Source organism: Corvus cornix, chromosome 2 (genome assembly GCF_000738735.6).
Source record: "Corvus cornix cornix isolate S_Up_H32 chromosome 2, ASM73873v5, whole genome shotgun sequence".
Lineage (NCBI taxonomy): Eukaryota > Metazoa > Chordata > Aves > Passeriformes > Corvidae > Corvus > Corvus cornix.
Genome location: NC_046333.1, coordinates 9,089,541 through 9,103,742, shown reverse-complemented (window position 1 = coordinate 9,103,742; position 14,202 = coordinate 9,089,541). Strand labels below are relative to the sequence as shown.

Below are 14,202 nucleotides of genomic sequence, written 5' to 3'. Positions count from 1 at the left end.
GTACAGAAAGAACTCATCTGATGATCATTTCTCCTACTCACTAAGTGCTTTTTTATATTTGCCTTTCATCCATTTCCCAGTATCACGTTGTCCAATTTAAAAGAAATATTTTAATTTAGTTGCAGTAATAGGTTAGTTAATGCATTTTCATTCCTGAGTTAACAAGGTGATATATGGGTGAACTACAAAATTTTTTAAAAATCTTTCTTATGTATTCATGGTATCTTGTTAAAGTTGTCATCAAATGAAACGTAAAGCTTTGTAGTTTTACCTTTTAATTGTTTAAATGTTTATAGCATAAAATATTACATCTAATGTGGAATGTAAATGTGAGCGCAATTACTGTCTCCATATGAAAAATGAGAAATCTTAGACCCCAGATTTTGCTTCTACCACCAGTGACAGTGACTGTATACTGTAAATAATGGTTTGAAAAGCCAACCTAAAAACTGTCTTTTGTCTGTGCATTCAGTTCCCATTACCTCCAGTGGAAATCCTTGGGGCAGAATTCAGTCTGGTTTTTTTCATTTTCCCTTCCTTTTAAAATTAGTGAAGAAAGCAGAAGATAGGTGTTGGAATTAATCAATGAATGAAAGATGAGTGTTGGCAACTGGGATCCTTCCTATGAAGAGAGCCTGTTTGGATTAGTTCATCTCTACTGAAGCAGAAAGCACAGTGCCCAGGTTTTTCTAAAACTGCAGAGTAGTTTTGGTCTGGCTTTAAGATGAAAAGGAGGTGGATAATGTTACCTGCATGTCCACGCTCCATCAGAAGGCAGAACTTAGAGCTCTGGAATAAGAGAAAAACGCAAACAGCATGAGAAGGAAGGAAGACTGATGGTAAATTATATCAGGTTTGCTACAGTGCTCTGTGCAGTAACCCTTCTTTTTCCTAGAGTTTGTGTCTCTGATGGGAACCTGCTGTTTCACCCTGGGGAGGAGTGGAGGATTTTTCTGGTATTTCAAAGTGAGCAAACCTGTGAGCACTGTTGGTTGCAATGCCACCACAGTAAATTAGATTATTAATTACATCCATTAGTAGTAAATTAGTAGGGACACACATCTGATACAACTGTGAGCATGGAAGGAAGTCTGTTACTTTTTGATTAAAGTAATATAATTAAACCCTAGCTTTGGAAAATGATATAATGGTGCACTCTCAGGCTGTTCCTCTACATTAGCACCAAGACGTGGGCTGGTAGAATAAAATTTTATTTACAGTGGCACAGAGATGTTGAAAGTCAAATTCATTCACTGAGCTGGAAAGCTCTTCCACCTGGAATTCTTCACTGGAGAAGTGTGTGGGCATGTGAGTAGGAAATGGTGACACCAAAAGGTGATTTCCCTCAAAACAGTGCATCACTCACAGGGAAGGAAGAGGGCTGGGAACTTTCTCTCTCTTTTCTTGCACAAGGAATGAAATAGTAACCAATGCTGACATTTAAATTATCATCACCATTTATGTGTTGTTGAGATACATGAGGACAGCTGGTAATAATTCAGATTCATTGCACGCAGCACTCTGAATCCTATATAAACACCTCCACACTGCCGTCGTTTAATCACATTTCCAGCTTTTCTTTGCAAATGTCACCAAAATCTGTCTAAACCACTCAGGAAACACCACTATTCTGTGAATCCCAGGCACATGAGAAGATCAGAAGAGATACTTGTTCCATCTCATTATTCCCTTTTCAAGCCTTTCGCTGGAGTTTACTTGCTCCATTATTTCTGCATATCCAGTAGTCTTCCTTCTATTCATTACATTGGTGCAGGGCCAAATTGGTACTGAATCTCATCATCATCCAGAAAGTTTTTTAAATCTTAGAACTATCCCGTGTTGCTTTGGGGTGCAATTTAATCATGTGCATTTTCTTTTTGCAAGCATTTTCTTTTCTTCTGAATATGGCTTTGCCTTGATGTGGCATTTTATTTGATTTACTCTAGAATCATTAACTTTGATGCATGAAATAAACTGTTAATAGTGCAAGATTTTTTGACTACTTTTGCTGAAACATTGAATTTTCTATACGTTTGTGGTTTCTAAGCTTTTGAGTGACTTTTCTGTTACGTATTGAACTACAGTGGCTTTCAGTGCCTTTTTAGTTGGCCACTTTTTACACTGGACAGGCTGGTAACTTTCTTTTCCTTGCTTTTGCTATGCAGGACTTTGGGACAGAATGCAGATAACGAAAGAAATTATGATGTGGAAAATGACGTGAACTTGGCCAAGTCTCTTCAGCAATACCTTAAATATCTCAGAATTCTCTCCCAGTCTGCATCTAAAAATTTGTATCCAAGGAAGACAAGTGACAAAACTTCTGTCAAGGTAGTATTTTTGATGTGGTTCCTACATTTTGTGATTTTGCCTTCCTTCTTCTCTGAGTTCTAATTTTTGAAATTTCCCCTGTCTCAAGACCAGACATTGTTTTTTACTGCCTACTCCAATTGATTATCATAAGTGCACAAAGTTTTCTCAACATTAATCACCTTCAGCATTGTAAATGCTTCAGCTCATCAAATCTGGAGCATTTTACCCTAATTAGGGATGGATTGCATGTGATGAAGAAGGAAGAGTGGGATAAAAGTGTTAACATATTCACTGGCTGATCTGAAACTCCTCTTACTGCATCGGAACCACTCCTCTCCAAAACGCTGGCTGAACTACCGTGTGACCTCTTGCTGGTGTTTATGCTGCTTAGGGTAAAATTAATATAATCTTTAAGCAGATTTTAATAATGGGTCTGATAAATGGTGCCTCAATATTTCCTACATCTTATTGATCATAAAGGTCATATGTTATACATTATAAATGTACAGATAGCTAGGAAGATAAATCATAACCATTAAATCTTGAGTATTGACTATGTCAAAAACCAGAAACATGCCTATTTGAGAACTAAATAATTTTTTTCCCTTCCTAGAGAAAATCTGTCTCACTCTAAGATGCAACTTGATAAATTTATTAAAATTATTGGATGGAAGGGTTCCCTACAACAGGCCCGTATGCCCTTGCATCTTTTGCTCAAAAGATGTGCACTCTTTGATTTTAAAGAACTAGGCTGCTATTACAGCAGTCCTTTACAAGACATTGTATGTGCTATTTCAATGCATACAGTACAAACGCAAAATTTGCCAAAAAGTATGCTGAAGTTTTAGGAAAAGAATCAGGTGAAGAGACTATAGTGTCAAAGCCAAACTGCTGGATTAGTTCAGGAACTAACTCAGAGATACCAAACTACTGTCATGTATCTGCAACAGCAACTCCTGGTGACAGCACCAGTTGTAGCAACCATTTAGTGTGGTTGTTATTGTCAGAAGCACAACTTTCCAGCTTCTGACTGACATTTATACAGCACTTACGATTTATGGCACGTGTCATTAGGTGCTCATCATCTTCCCTCATAGGACCAAGAGAAGCTTTCAGGCAGCAGCAAGGCAGCTCTGAAGAGGGATCAGGGACCACCTTGGTGCTGCTTTTCATCTACTCTCTCCTCATGGGTGCTGGCTGCAGTGAGGATGCTCTGTTTTGAATCACTGGCTTTCAAGAAAAACTTGCTCAAGAAGTATTTCAGTGGGTCTGGTGTTGTCATGCAAGTTCATAAATAATCCATATGGCTGAGACCTTCTGTGGGGAAGCCTGCTGTGATAACACCACCCACCAACCTTATCGAGTGTTGCCATGGAGATGGGTACTCTGAAGCCTGGGGGGAGTGGGATAAAGAGGAGGAAATCTGGAAATGAAGCACGTTTAGGAGCAAACTGTACACTTCTATTTACTAAGGAGCATTTAAAAACAACAGACATTGAGTCAGATGTGTTACCTCTAATTTAAAATTAAAAAAATGAAGAAAAGGAAGGGAAAATTATTTTAAAAACGAAAATGCAACTGCTCTTCTTGAAAAAGCAAGAGGGACATGGTATTTTTATCTTGATCCATTGTTTTATTAGTGACATAACATTTAAACAAGAGAGAAAACAGGATTTTTGCTGCTCCAAGCAGCAGAAAAAAACTCATAAAATTTAACAATTTGAAAAGAGAAGGTGGTAAAGTAACTTAATGAGCTACTTTTGATAAGGTTGTACCACTTGAAATTGGAGATGGCTACCTTATGCACTTTAATTGCAGGCTTCAACAAAATATTGGTACCTTATTTTTGTACTTAATATATAGATAAATTAAAAACCTACATTATATAATTGTAGCAAGATCTAATCTTTTAAGCTTTTTTGTCCTTTTCTGATTAAAAATAAGCACAAGACAGAGGTAGTTTACCCTACTTAGAACTGCAGCTTTTGAGCATTTGTCCTTCTTAAAAATAATTTTCTTTCAAGTATACATTTACCTCTGTCACTTCATTCCTGCTGTTGGGGAATAGGAGACATAGCACTGCTCTGGTTGCTTTGATACCTTACGTGCCGTGAAGTGTAGCTTCAAGTGAATCCTTCAGAAATTTAGTGCTTCTTGACAGACTTCCTGAGTGGATTCAGATTCCAAGCCCAACATCAGAGGTCTCTGGCCAAATGTAAAACAAAGGAAGATAAAAGGCAAAGAGTTTTTAAAATATTCCTTATACTCTGAAAATGTTATTTTGTATCTTAACATTGATACATTTTGCAGCCTTTCAGTCTTCGGTTGCCCTACAGTCTTCCACTTGTATTATCAGAATAAAACTGTACAGAGCTTCAAAACTACTGTAAAGACATCACACATATAGTTATGCAGAAAGTTGTAAAATAAAACATCACAGAACTTAAAGCAGGTAACTCTTTTCCTATTTCCCTCATTCAAACAACTGTCAGCTTGAGGCATGATCCAACAGTAACAGGAATAATTTAAGTAAACTTAAATCATGTGATTGACCTAAATTCCTATGATGTTTACCATTTACTGCAAGAGCTTCTTTGAGTGATTTTTGAATCACTTGAAGTTCATCACAAACTTAAAATTATTTCTCAGTATTTAGGCAGTATCTACTGCAGGCTGTAATCTAGCCAGCTGATAATGACTCTGCCAGGGAATAAATAGCAGCAAATCAGAAGTTTGGTAGGTCTGTTTCCCGAGGATTACAGTTGTAAAGAACATTTCACTTTACTTCAGCTGAAAAGAGTTGTTCAGGAAATGGGCACTTGGTGGCATTTGTTACTTAAGCATTAGCTAGTGGGATTTTGTGTTTGGTTTTCTTGGTCTTCTCCCCCCCACACACTTGGGCTTTATGTGAAAGTTTTACCATTCACAAAATGCTGAATTATCAGGCTTTGTGATCCCTTTCTACCAAACCTGGATGTAGTATGTGTCATGGTTTAGCATAGTTTGGGTTTTTCGTTAAGAAGGGCTTCATCAGCCACCACAAAACCCAAACTATGCTAAACCATATAAGTATGGAAAATAAAACATAGCCAGGCACACATTGTAATGAGAATTGGTTTGTCTTAGCTACAGAGGCAAGAAATGCAGAGGCTTCAAATCATGTGTGAATTGCCCTGCCCTTCTCCCCTCCAGCTGGAACAAATGCCTCTCATATCAAAACACCCAAACCCCTGAAAAACCCACTACATGGTTGACATTCCTACAGAAACTGAGGCTCAGGGTTTTGTTGGGTTTGAATAATTAGCAGGTAGCTGGTATTGCTTAAGCTCAGAGGCTGTAAAGGAGAACTTGCTGGCTTTGCTGCTGGTCTGTATGCCTGTATTCGAGAGATTTCAATTGTGCTGCTTTCATCTGACCGAGAAAATTTTTTAATTTTCACAGAAAGAGAGCTTATTTGAAACCTGACCCAAGTGTACTTCCTGCTGGACAGGCTGCAGGAATAAGGAAGTTGCCATCACACTTGTGCTGTGGCTGTATTTCTTCTTGCAGAGGTCTCTGTTCTGTGGTTTGGGTTTTATGGCCAGAAGATTCATGGAATTACTTTTTCTCCTTTCCCCTGACCTGGCCCCTTAGGGCTTCAGACAGAGTGGGTCCTACCTGCTGCTGAGGTCTTTCCCAGGCCAATGTGCCTTTTAGGCCCTTGTAGGTAAGACTGGGGGAAAGAGAAAATTATGTCAGATACATTATGGAATTTCCTGAATTTTCTGTTGTTTCTGTTTCTTTGTGTTTTAGTTACATTCATTTTCATGGGAAACTTGTATAGATATTGTAATTACAGAAATCTCCATGTCTTAGGTATTCTTATGAATTTTAAAGCAAAGATTTCTGGGGAAAAACACCCAGGATCTTTACATCAAAGAACTGGCTAATAAAGGCCTTTTCAGAATCATGAAGGGGAAAAGAAACAAATAAAGTGACTGGTTAGTGCCAGAGAGTTGTGGCTCAGCAGTGCAGTGCTGCTGAAAGGGGAGAAGTTGCAAGTAAAAACTCATGTAAATTATATAAAATAAAAATTCATATATTTTCTGGCCTAAAAAAATCAATTGTTTGAATCTTTGTAATTGATCACCAAAAGAACTAATGTGTGTGATAGTTATTTAAAAGGATTATTATTTATTTTAGAGAATCTGAGTGCATGAGTGCTCAAAGATGTACTCTGAGCTTATCTGCAAATAATAATTACTGTGATTAACTAGTAAGAAATTACTTAGTCATTGCACATTTTAACCTGGAGCTTTAATTCAAAAAAGCAGCACCCTTATTTATCTAACACTGATTTAAATACAGGACTGAATGAAGTTCATCAGAATGTTGATGAAAAGTGAAAAAACATCCTGCAGTGTATACATTTAAACTCTATTTATATAAGTGTAAAATTTAATATTTCATATATAAGGGATTATGTATAAAAAATGTAATTCAGCTGTGCTTGAACACTTTCATAAAAATACTTCTGAAATAATTGATAAAGGAATGTCTCCTTGAAGCTACAGAATTGCCAATACTCTCTATTGGCATGCTTAAGCAGTGATATCTGAATTTCCCAAGCATTGGTGTATTCATTTACCTAAAGCCATTACAAAGTAGGGAAGAACTAATGCCCCTACTTCACAGACAGATTAGACAGATTTTCTGAGGCCATGCAATAGTTTTTTGGTAAAGTGTAGACTAAAAGTTAAGCCTCAAATCCCAGAAAAGTATTTCATCTTTCAGATCATTCTCCTCTCCACAGCTCTTTATAGCAGAATAGAAACATTAAATCCTCCTTAAAAAAAAAGCTAACAAATACACATAAACACAACCCCTCCCCTCCAAACAAACAGACAAAAAAACCCCAAAACTCCAAAACCAAACTAAAACAGCCCCAAAACCCAACAAACAAACCCCCATAAGCACTGGAGCAGAAACAGTTGTCTGTATTGGTGCGCGTTGGCCTAAACTGATTCCATGATCAATGGAGGGAAAAAGAGAATTTTCAGGTTGTGATCCATCTATTCTAATTAAAGTATATAAAATGAGAGCCTGTAATTTCCATCCTCTTGGCCATTCTGCAGGAGTCTGCTGTAGATTGCAATTTTTTTCTGGAAGGACTGGTACCTACTCATTTAAAGCTCTAACAGAATCATGGCTACAAAGCCAAGTAAAATTGCAGTCATGTTGTTTGTGGCATAAATACAGAGTCTGGTGATCTAACGTGACTTGTGATTTATTTTTTGAACTAATAATTTGGCAAAGGAGCATTCTAGTGCTAGTATCATGCTCAAGTCTTAGACCTAACTCCTGCTTTTACCTACAACCCATCAGTTTATGCAGGATGTAATGACAGAATTTCAACATCTAACATAGAAGCCATCATTTCCCTTATCACACAGGTGTCTTGTAAGGATTAATTATTTTTTCAATTATTAGAAGATACAAGTGCCATGGAAATGTTATTATAAATGATCTGTGTCAAAGTCTGGAGTCTTATTTAAAAGGGCAGTTAATTAATTTCTAGTAATTCCCAGATGAAACATAGATTGATATTTTTAAAATCTCACATACTGACTGTATAATAAGATTTGGTTCTTTTTCAGATCCTTCCCTTCAAAATCAACTCTCTTTTCCAAATACCATGTGTTTGGAATTAATTTCTGTAATTTTTCCTGCAAGTTTGCTGTTTGTCTTCCAAATATTTACTCCCAGAACTTCAGTTCACTGCAATCAGTAAATAAAAGATGATGGGGCTGATACAAATTTTAAAGTGCATTCCATTTTTATTTTTCCATCATACTTATCAAATGAGAGAGCAGGGCTCATAGAAATTTAAACTTACTTTGTCTACCTTTGTGTGAGTGTATTGATGTAGACATTTCAGGACAGTGGAATAACATTTTTTTTTTTTTTAATGGAGGGAAAAGACCTCAGCTGACCTCAAGCAGCTGTCCAGCAAATGGAAGGTTGCTTTCAATGGGATTGTAAAGCAATGTTGTGGACATCAATCCTGCAGAACTCTATTCACTTGCATTTCTTAGGTTAAAAGTATTTTCTAGATTCGTGTGTTGGAGTTATAAATATATTGAATTGGTGCTAATGTGCTCAACTTTTGGCAGATGAAGATCATCATGTTTCTAAGAAAATCATCTTTAGATAATGACATAGCTTTATATACCAGCATATGCCTACAGAAAATGTGTTTAAACATCATTCACTGAAACCTCGAGTAACAGACTTATTGGCATATGAGCAAAATGTTCTCAGGCAAGGGAAGCTGATACACCCTGGTAGATCTATCAGCACTGATCACCCCGCTGCACAATTTCTGCCATCACTGGAGGTTGGCTGTCACTCTTTTGTTCCTGCTGGTAATGTCAAGGAGCTTCTGACAGCGGTAAAGATGCCCCAAATCTTGTGTCCCCATGTCTAGGCAACAGCCAAGTGGAGCAGGTACTGCCAGTAGGCACCACAGGACACAAGGTACAGAACAGAGCTTCCCACCCTGGAGATTCATTAGAAATTGAGTTTGTTGAGTAGACAGGACAGACACAAGACATGGTCAGACAAGTGTATTGGTCAGTCTGCTTACATGCTACCAGTCCCTACTACTCCTTTTTCCTAAACATCCCATAGTATGCCTTTGGACAATGACAAGATGGCACCCATAAGGAGTCCTGCATCCCATAAGGAGTCCCACACCCCTGCAGACATGAACCCCTTTCAATCTGCAGGGTGATCCAGAGAGCTTCTCCCATCAACCGTCTGGTGGGTGGCACTCCTGGACATGATGGCTGATGGCTCAGTGTGATGGCCCTGGATGGAGCCAGGGCAGGGGCCCCTTGGCATTGATCAGGTTATTTGGGGTCATCCACCTTTCATTTTTCTCCATGTGTTTTATCCTTTATGTGTGGAGAAAAGCCAGGTTATCATATATCCCAATGTGTAAAATTGACCTTTTTTGTTTATGATGAGCTAATGGTGAATGCTGAGGAAGGACCACCCAGAACTCCTTTTGCACCAAAGGAAATGTTGTTTTGACCCATAGAATGGAAATGTGTCAGAAGCAAAGAGAAAAACCAGCAGTTAGTTATGAAAACTAAAGATGATAAGTTACATCAACTGACAATAAAAATTATCCATGTGGGAGAGTCTGTTGTAGATGAAGGGTAGGCAAGCAGATATGATCATTCCAAAGAAGGTCAAGAATGGCTGGGAACACTTGAGACTTAAAAGTGATTTTTTAAAATAGTAACTTATACATGAAAGAAGCCAGCGTATTTGTCCTCTCTTTTCCTTTTTTCCTTTTTTCTTTTTTGAGGGTTGTTTTGTTTAAGAGTGGAAGCCAAATCTCTGAAATCAACTGAAATTACAGCAGTAGAGTTTATTGAATGCTGTAGAGTCAGAGCCTGGACAGTCCTGTTGCACTGTGGTTTCACAACAAGGATTAGGGAACAAAGTCATCAAAGTTTTGACCAAAGCAGACTCTGAAGCCGCCTTTTGCTTGATCAAGTTTTTGACAGTGCAAACTACAGGATGTTGTTTAACAATCTCTGCCACCTTCTCTGATTTAGTTCTTAAATGGTTTCAAAGCTACTGTATTTTGCAGAAAGAAAATATAAGACAGTTGCAGAAAATTATTGAAATAGTAGGTCAGGTGAGATGACTGAAATGGTGCCTGTTGCCTTCAGCCTGTGAATCTGTGGATAGGCCATGGCCTGATGCTATCCCACCATTGCACGAAGCACTGGTTTGGCCTCTTTACCATCTTCTGGATTCTGAATTAGTCTTCCAAATTCTTGGGGTTTGTGCATGATGTAATATCATTATAGTTAGTGAAAAGGTCATTATCAGCTCATAGAAAAAGCTTTTGCTCCATGATTACTCAGAAAATTGAAAACTTTCATTGGCTGTAGTTGTTATTTTCAGACAAAGCTAACACTGAATTTGGTGCAGAGCATGTAAGGTCATGTCTACAGCACACAGAGCTTGTGAAGGGAATTCCCCCCTTTCAGCTTGAACCTGGCTGGAAGCCTGCTGAGATATCCTGACAGGACAGCACTGTGTCACCAGCTGAAAGAATTAAGGCTTCTTTGTTATAGGACTTGCTACTTTACCTGTGATGCTCTGAGGACAGAGCTGTGCTGCTTTCTCAGTCCCATCCCAGGGATTTCATGCTGTCATCCACGCCATGACACCCATTTGGCCCACAGGTTTCATTGCTGGGTGGATTTCTCTCAATTTAAAGTTAAACCGAGTCATACAAATTCACAGTCTACCCTTTGATTTAGCAATCAGGCAGTGCCACTTGTGCTGGTGTTTGTTTTGGGGGTTCACATGAGTTCATGTATCTCCCATGTAGGGAGTTTGCATGGGGCAAGTCTGTGTGAGTCACAGAGCATCTAGACTGTGTCTGGTACAAAAGCTAAACTTCTTTCACTCCACACTGTGAGTTAAGGTATGAGGTAATTTCATTTCTGTGAGTCTTTGGAAAATGTTATTTTATCCCACCATGTGTAAAGATGGGCCTTCCAGTGTTTGTTGTGGTTTTATTTTCTAATTTCAGAGACCATAATGTCAATATCTCAAATAGGCACAGTAAATTAAGGGTTGTAGGTGGAATCATGCTCCAACCAAATTTAGGTGGTAGCAAACATGGATTAATATCTGCAAATGCATCAAACAGAAAAACATAAATGAAATTGAGGGTAGAAGATTTCTTCTTTATGCATTTCTAAGGGATTTTTTTGTTAGCTCTATATGCCTTCAAGGTTTAGCAAATGTATGTGCAGGAAAGGAAGTATTTTGTCATAAATTGGATTCCATTCTTTCTGCACTTGGGATAAAATATTCAAGTCAATCTACCCTTTAGTGGATAAATTGAACAGCATTGTGTTGTAAGTATCTAATCCTGCACCTCTCTTTTAATTTGTTTGGTTTTTTTAATAATACATGTAGTCCATAGACTTTTGCATACCGTGTCTGCAGAGTGTAATTTAATGTGCCCTTCTGTGAACTTTCATGCAGAAAATGTCAGTTAGTTACATACCTAAACCATACAAGACATTGCCCTAACAATTCCATCTTCAGAAAGGTTAGTGTGTGTGGATTTTTTGTAATGTGCGAATTATTGAGATAGCTTATTTGAAAGGTGGTGAAGGAGAGGAAAATCCTGTGCAGATGGAGAAATGAGATTTTTTTAAAACTGAGGGTTTTAGCAGTTCGGAGTGCTTTTCAAAGGCTTTGTATCAGTGACATGAGATAATTGAACAATATTTTACTGATTAAAAAATGAAATGTTCCTGATAGTAACAGAGGCTTTTGTTTCAAGCCTACTCAATGTAAATCATCTATATGGTAACTAGAGCATTCTTTATTTTTTCACATTTCAATTAATGTTTGTTTGGGGTGGAGTTTTTTGTTCTACTACTGGCAGTACTTCATATGAATCCAGTGTAATCAATCCAGAAATGTATTTTCTTTTAAAAATTTCCAGCTCCATGTTTCCCTCTGCTTCTTCATAATGTTCAAATTCTCCAAAGGCACCAACATGGGAATTTACATTCTTTTCAATAACCATGGATTATGCCATTTAACTTTGACATTAATCAAACTAGCAATGTCCGTGTTCAGGAATTTAGCTTGCAAAACCCACTTCAGATAAGATAATCAAAGTGCTCTGCAATTGTTATTAATAACTTGAGATGTAAATTGTCACTGGATTCTAAATTACATATTACTGATATTTTTGTCCTGTATTTTTCTGTAAAAATTAGATTTTTTTTTTCCCATACCACTTAGGCAAACCCATAGTTTAGGATTGTATTTATCTGTGCTGCAATTTTACTTGGATTTCGCCTTGCATATGTCAGGTGACACATATACTTTGGGTGTTTTGTTTGAGATGGGGGCAGCAAGGAAGGGGATTTCTTTTCTCCTGCAAGTGCAGGATTGCCATACAGCTGTGAGACCCCTTTAATTAAGTCAGAGTAAGCTACATCAGATGGGCTGCTATCTGAATGAAGACAGCTGAACTGTCAGTGCTCTGCTTTAATTAGAACTTTTAGTATTTCAGCCCTAACTGCCCAAAGTGTGACCTGTCAAGCTGCTGAGAGGCTGCCCCTTCCTGATAGAGGTGCAGCTCTGAGCCCAGGACTGGCACACACTTATATCCAATTTGTGCACAGTCACTTGGTGGGTTAGTGGTCTTTTCTTTGTTGATGTGCTCGTTGTCTGCAAGAACAGAAAGTCACTGGCCTGTTAATATTAAAGGTTATTTGGACTTGTTAAATAGCTCATCAAAAGCCAGCCCACATCTCCTGACCCTAATCTTTCACATGGTTTGAGACTGTCCAGCAGTTTCTTCCCCTCTAACACTTACTGGTAAAGCTTAAGAGGCAAAAGAGAGAGCCGGATATGGGACATAGATCCAAATTTGGGTGCATTTACCCAAGCTGGATTGAGCAATTTCATGTCTTTCCATGACTGAATGGGGAATGTCCTCTTCCCCCTGTCATGTTTCTCCCTTTCACAGCTCCCTGTTCTTCCTTCCCTTGAGCTGAAAAGGTCCTCTGGAAGGCAGCAAGGCAGAGAGAACAGGAGTGGGAAAGACAGATGGCAGCTTATGTGAATTCTCAGTGAGTTGCTTGGGATGTCCTGGGTTGCTTTGTGTCATCCTCTGCAGTTCCTCCTCACTCTGGTGTATCATCAGAGAGTTAATTACCCCAGGCAAAGACCTGTTGAAATAGGTAGATAAATGCATCTGGCTGGAAGTTTTTCACATTTAGGCTTTGCTATTAAGCATGTAAACAGTGTTCAGCTTGCATTTTGACAACTGGCTCCCCCTTGGAGCTGATCAGAGCAGTGCCTACCCTGCAGCTGGAGCACTGAACCAGAGCTGCACTGCTGCTGTTTGAAACAGTTCCCAGGGGACACTAAAATATTTCATACACAAAGCTGCTTGATCTCTAGCTCTATATTCTTTGACACTGCCTTACTGTAGCCCAGTTTCTTGGCTTTCACAAGGCACATTTCTATGTTAAAGTCCAGCTGCAGAAATCCAAAGCCTTGCATTGGTAGATCACAAGCCAAAGCGGCCAAAGTGCCTTTTGTCTCTGTAATAAAATTGCCTATAGCATAATTCTATTTAAATCATGACGTGGAACCATAGAACTAACCTCTTCAATCATTTCTTAAGGGGAGGAAGGCCCTCTTGGAGAGAAAGGTATATAAATATGTGTTGTGAAATCCACTGACTGATATCAGAAGAAATAGAATTATTCAGATGGACAGCAAAATTATTTTCCAAAAATTAAGACCTAGATAAAATTTAAAATTATTTCTTCATCTCTGGAGGAGTTTATCAATCTTACTTATTTTGTTTTTACAAAGTACATTAGCAAATACATAAAAAATGTTTTTTCTGTCTGAATCCTTCTAATTGCTCTCCTCTGGAGTGTATAGTCTCTTCACTCCCTCTGTGTTTTGCAACTCTCTGTCCTAAATCATTATGTCATCAGTGCACAGGGACACCAGTGATTCACTATAATTTATAGCAGTGAGAGCTGAAATAGTCTCTGTCCTAAGTTTGCCACATTGTATGTAGTTTGTGGTACAGTTTAACCAAGAAAGCACAGCTGGAGCAGCAGGATCTGTCCTGCAACACACATACAGCATGGGATGCAACTTCAGCAAAGTGTCCTGAGACAATTATAAACAAAGAGTCTAATTGGCATGATTCTGGATATAAGTAAACCTCTCAGTTCAAAGTTGTATTTAGCAAGAAGTAAAGGAAAATTATTTTTGAAATTATTAAGGAGGATGGAAGTGGGTTTTTAAAAAACCAAGAAGTCCTGCCTG

General features: G+C 38.2%; 1 protein-coding gene across 3 annotated transcripts in view; it reads left to right on the top strand.

Moving 5' to 3' along the window:
* PTPRN2 (protein tyrosine phosphatase receptor type N2) overlaps positions 1-14,202 on the top strand; it is a 651,283-nt gene that overhangs the window by 233,951 nt on the left and 403,130 nt on the right. For all 3 annotated transcript variants that reach the window (XM_039548283.1, XM_039548281.1, XM_039548282.1), the window contains exon 5: positions 2,166-2,328. In XM_039548283.1, coding sequence (XP_039404217.1) covers positions 2,166-2,328 — 163 coding nt within the window. The remainder of the gene's footprint in view (positions 1-2,165; positions 2,329-14,202) is intronic.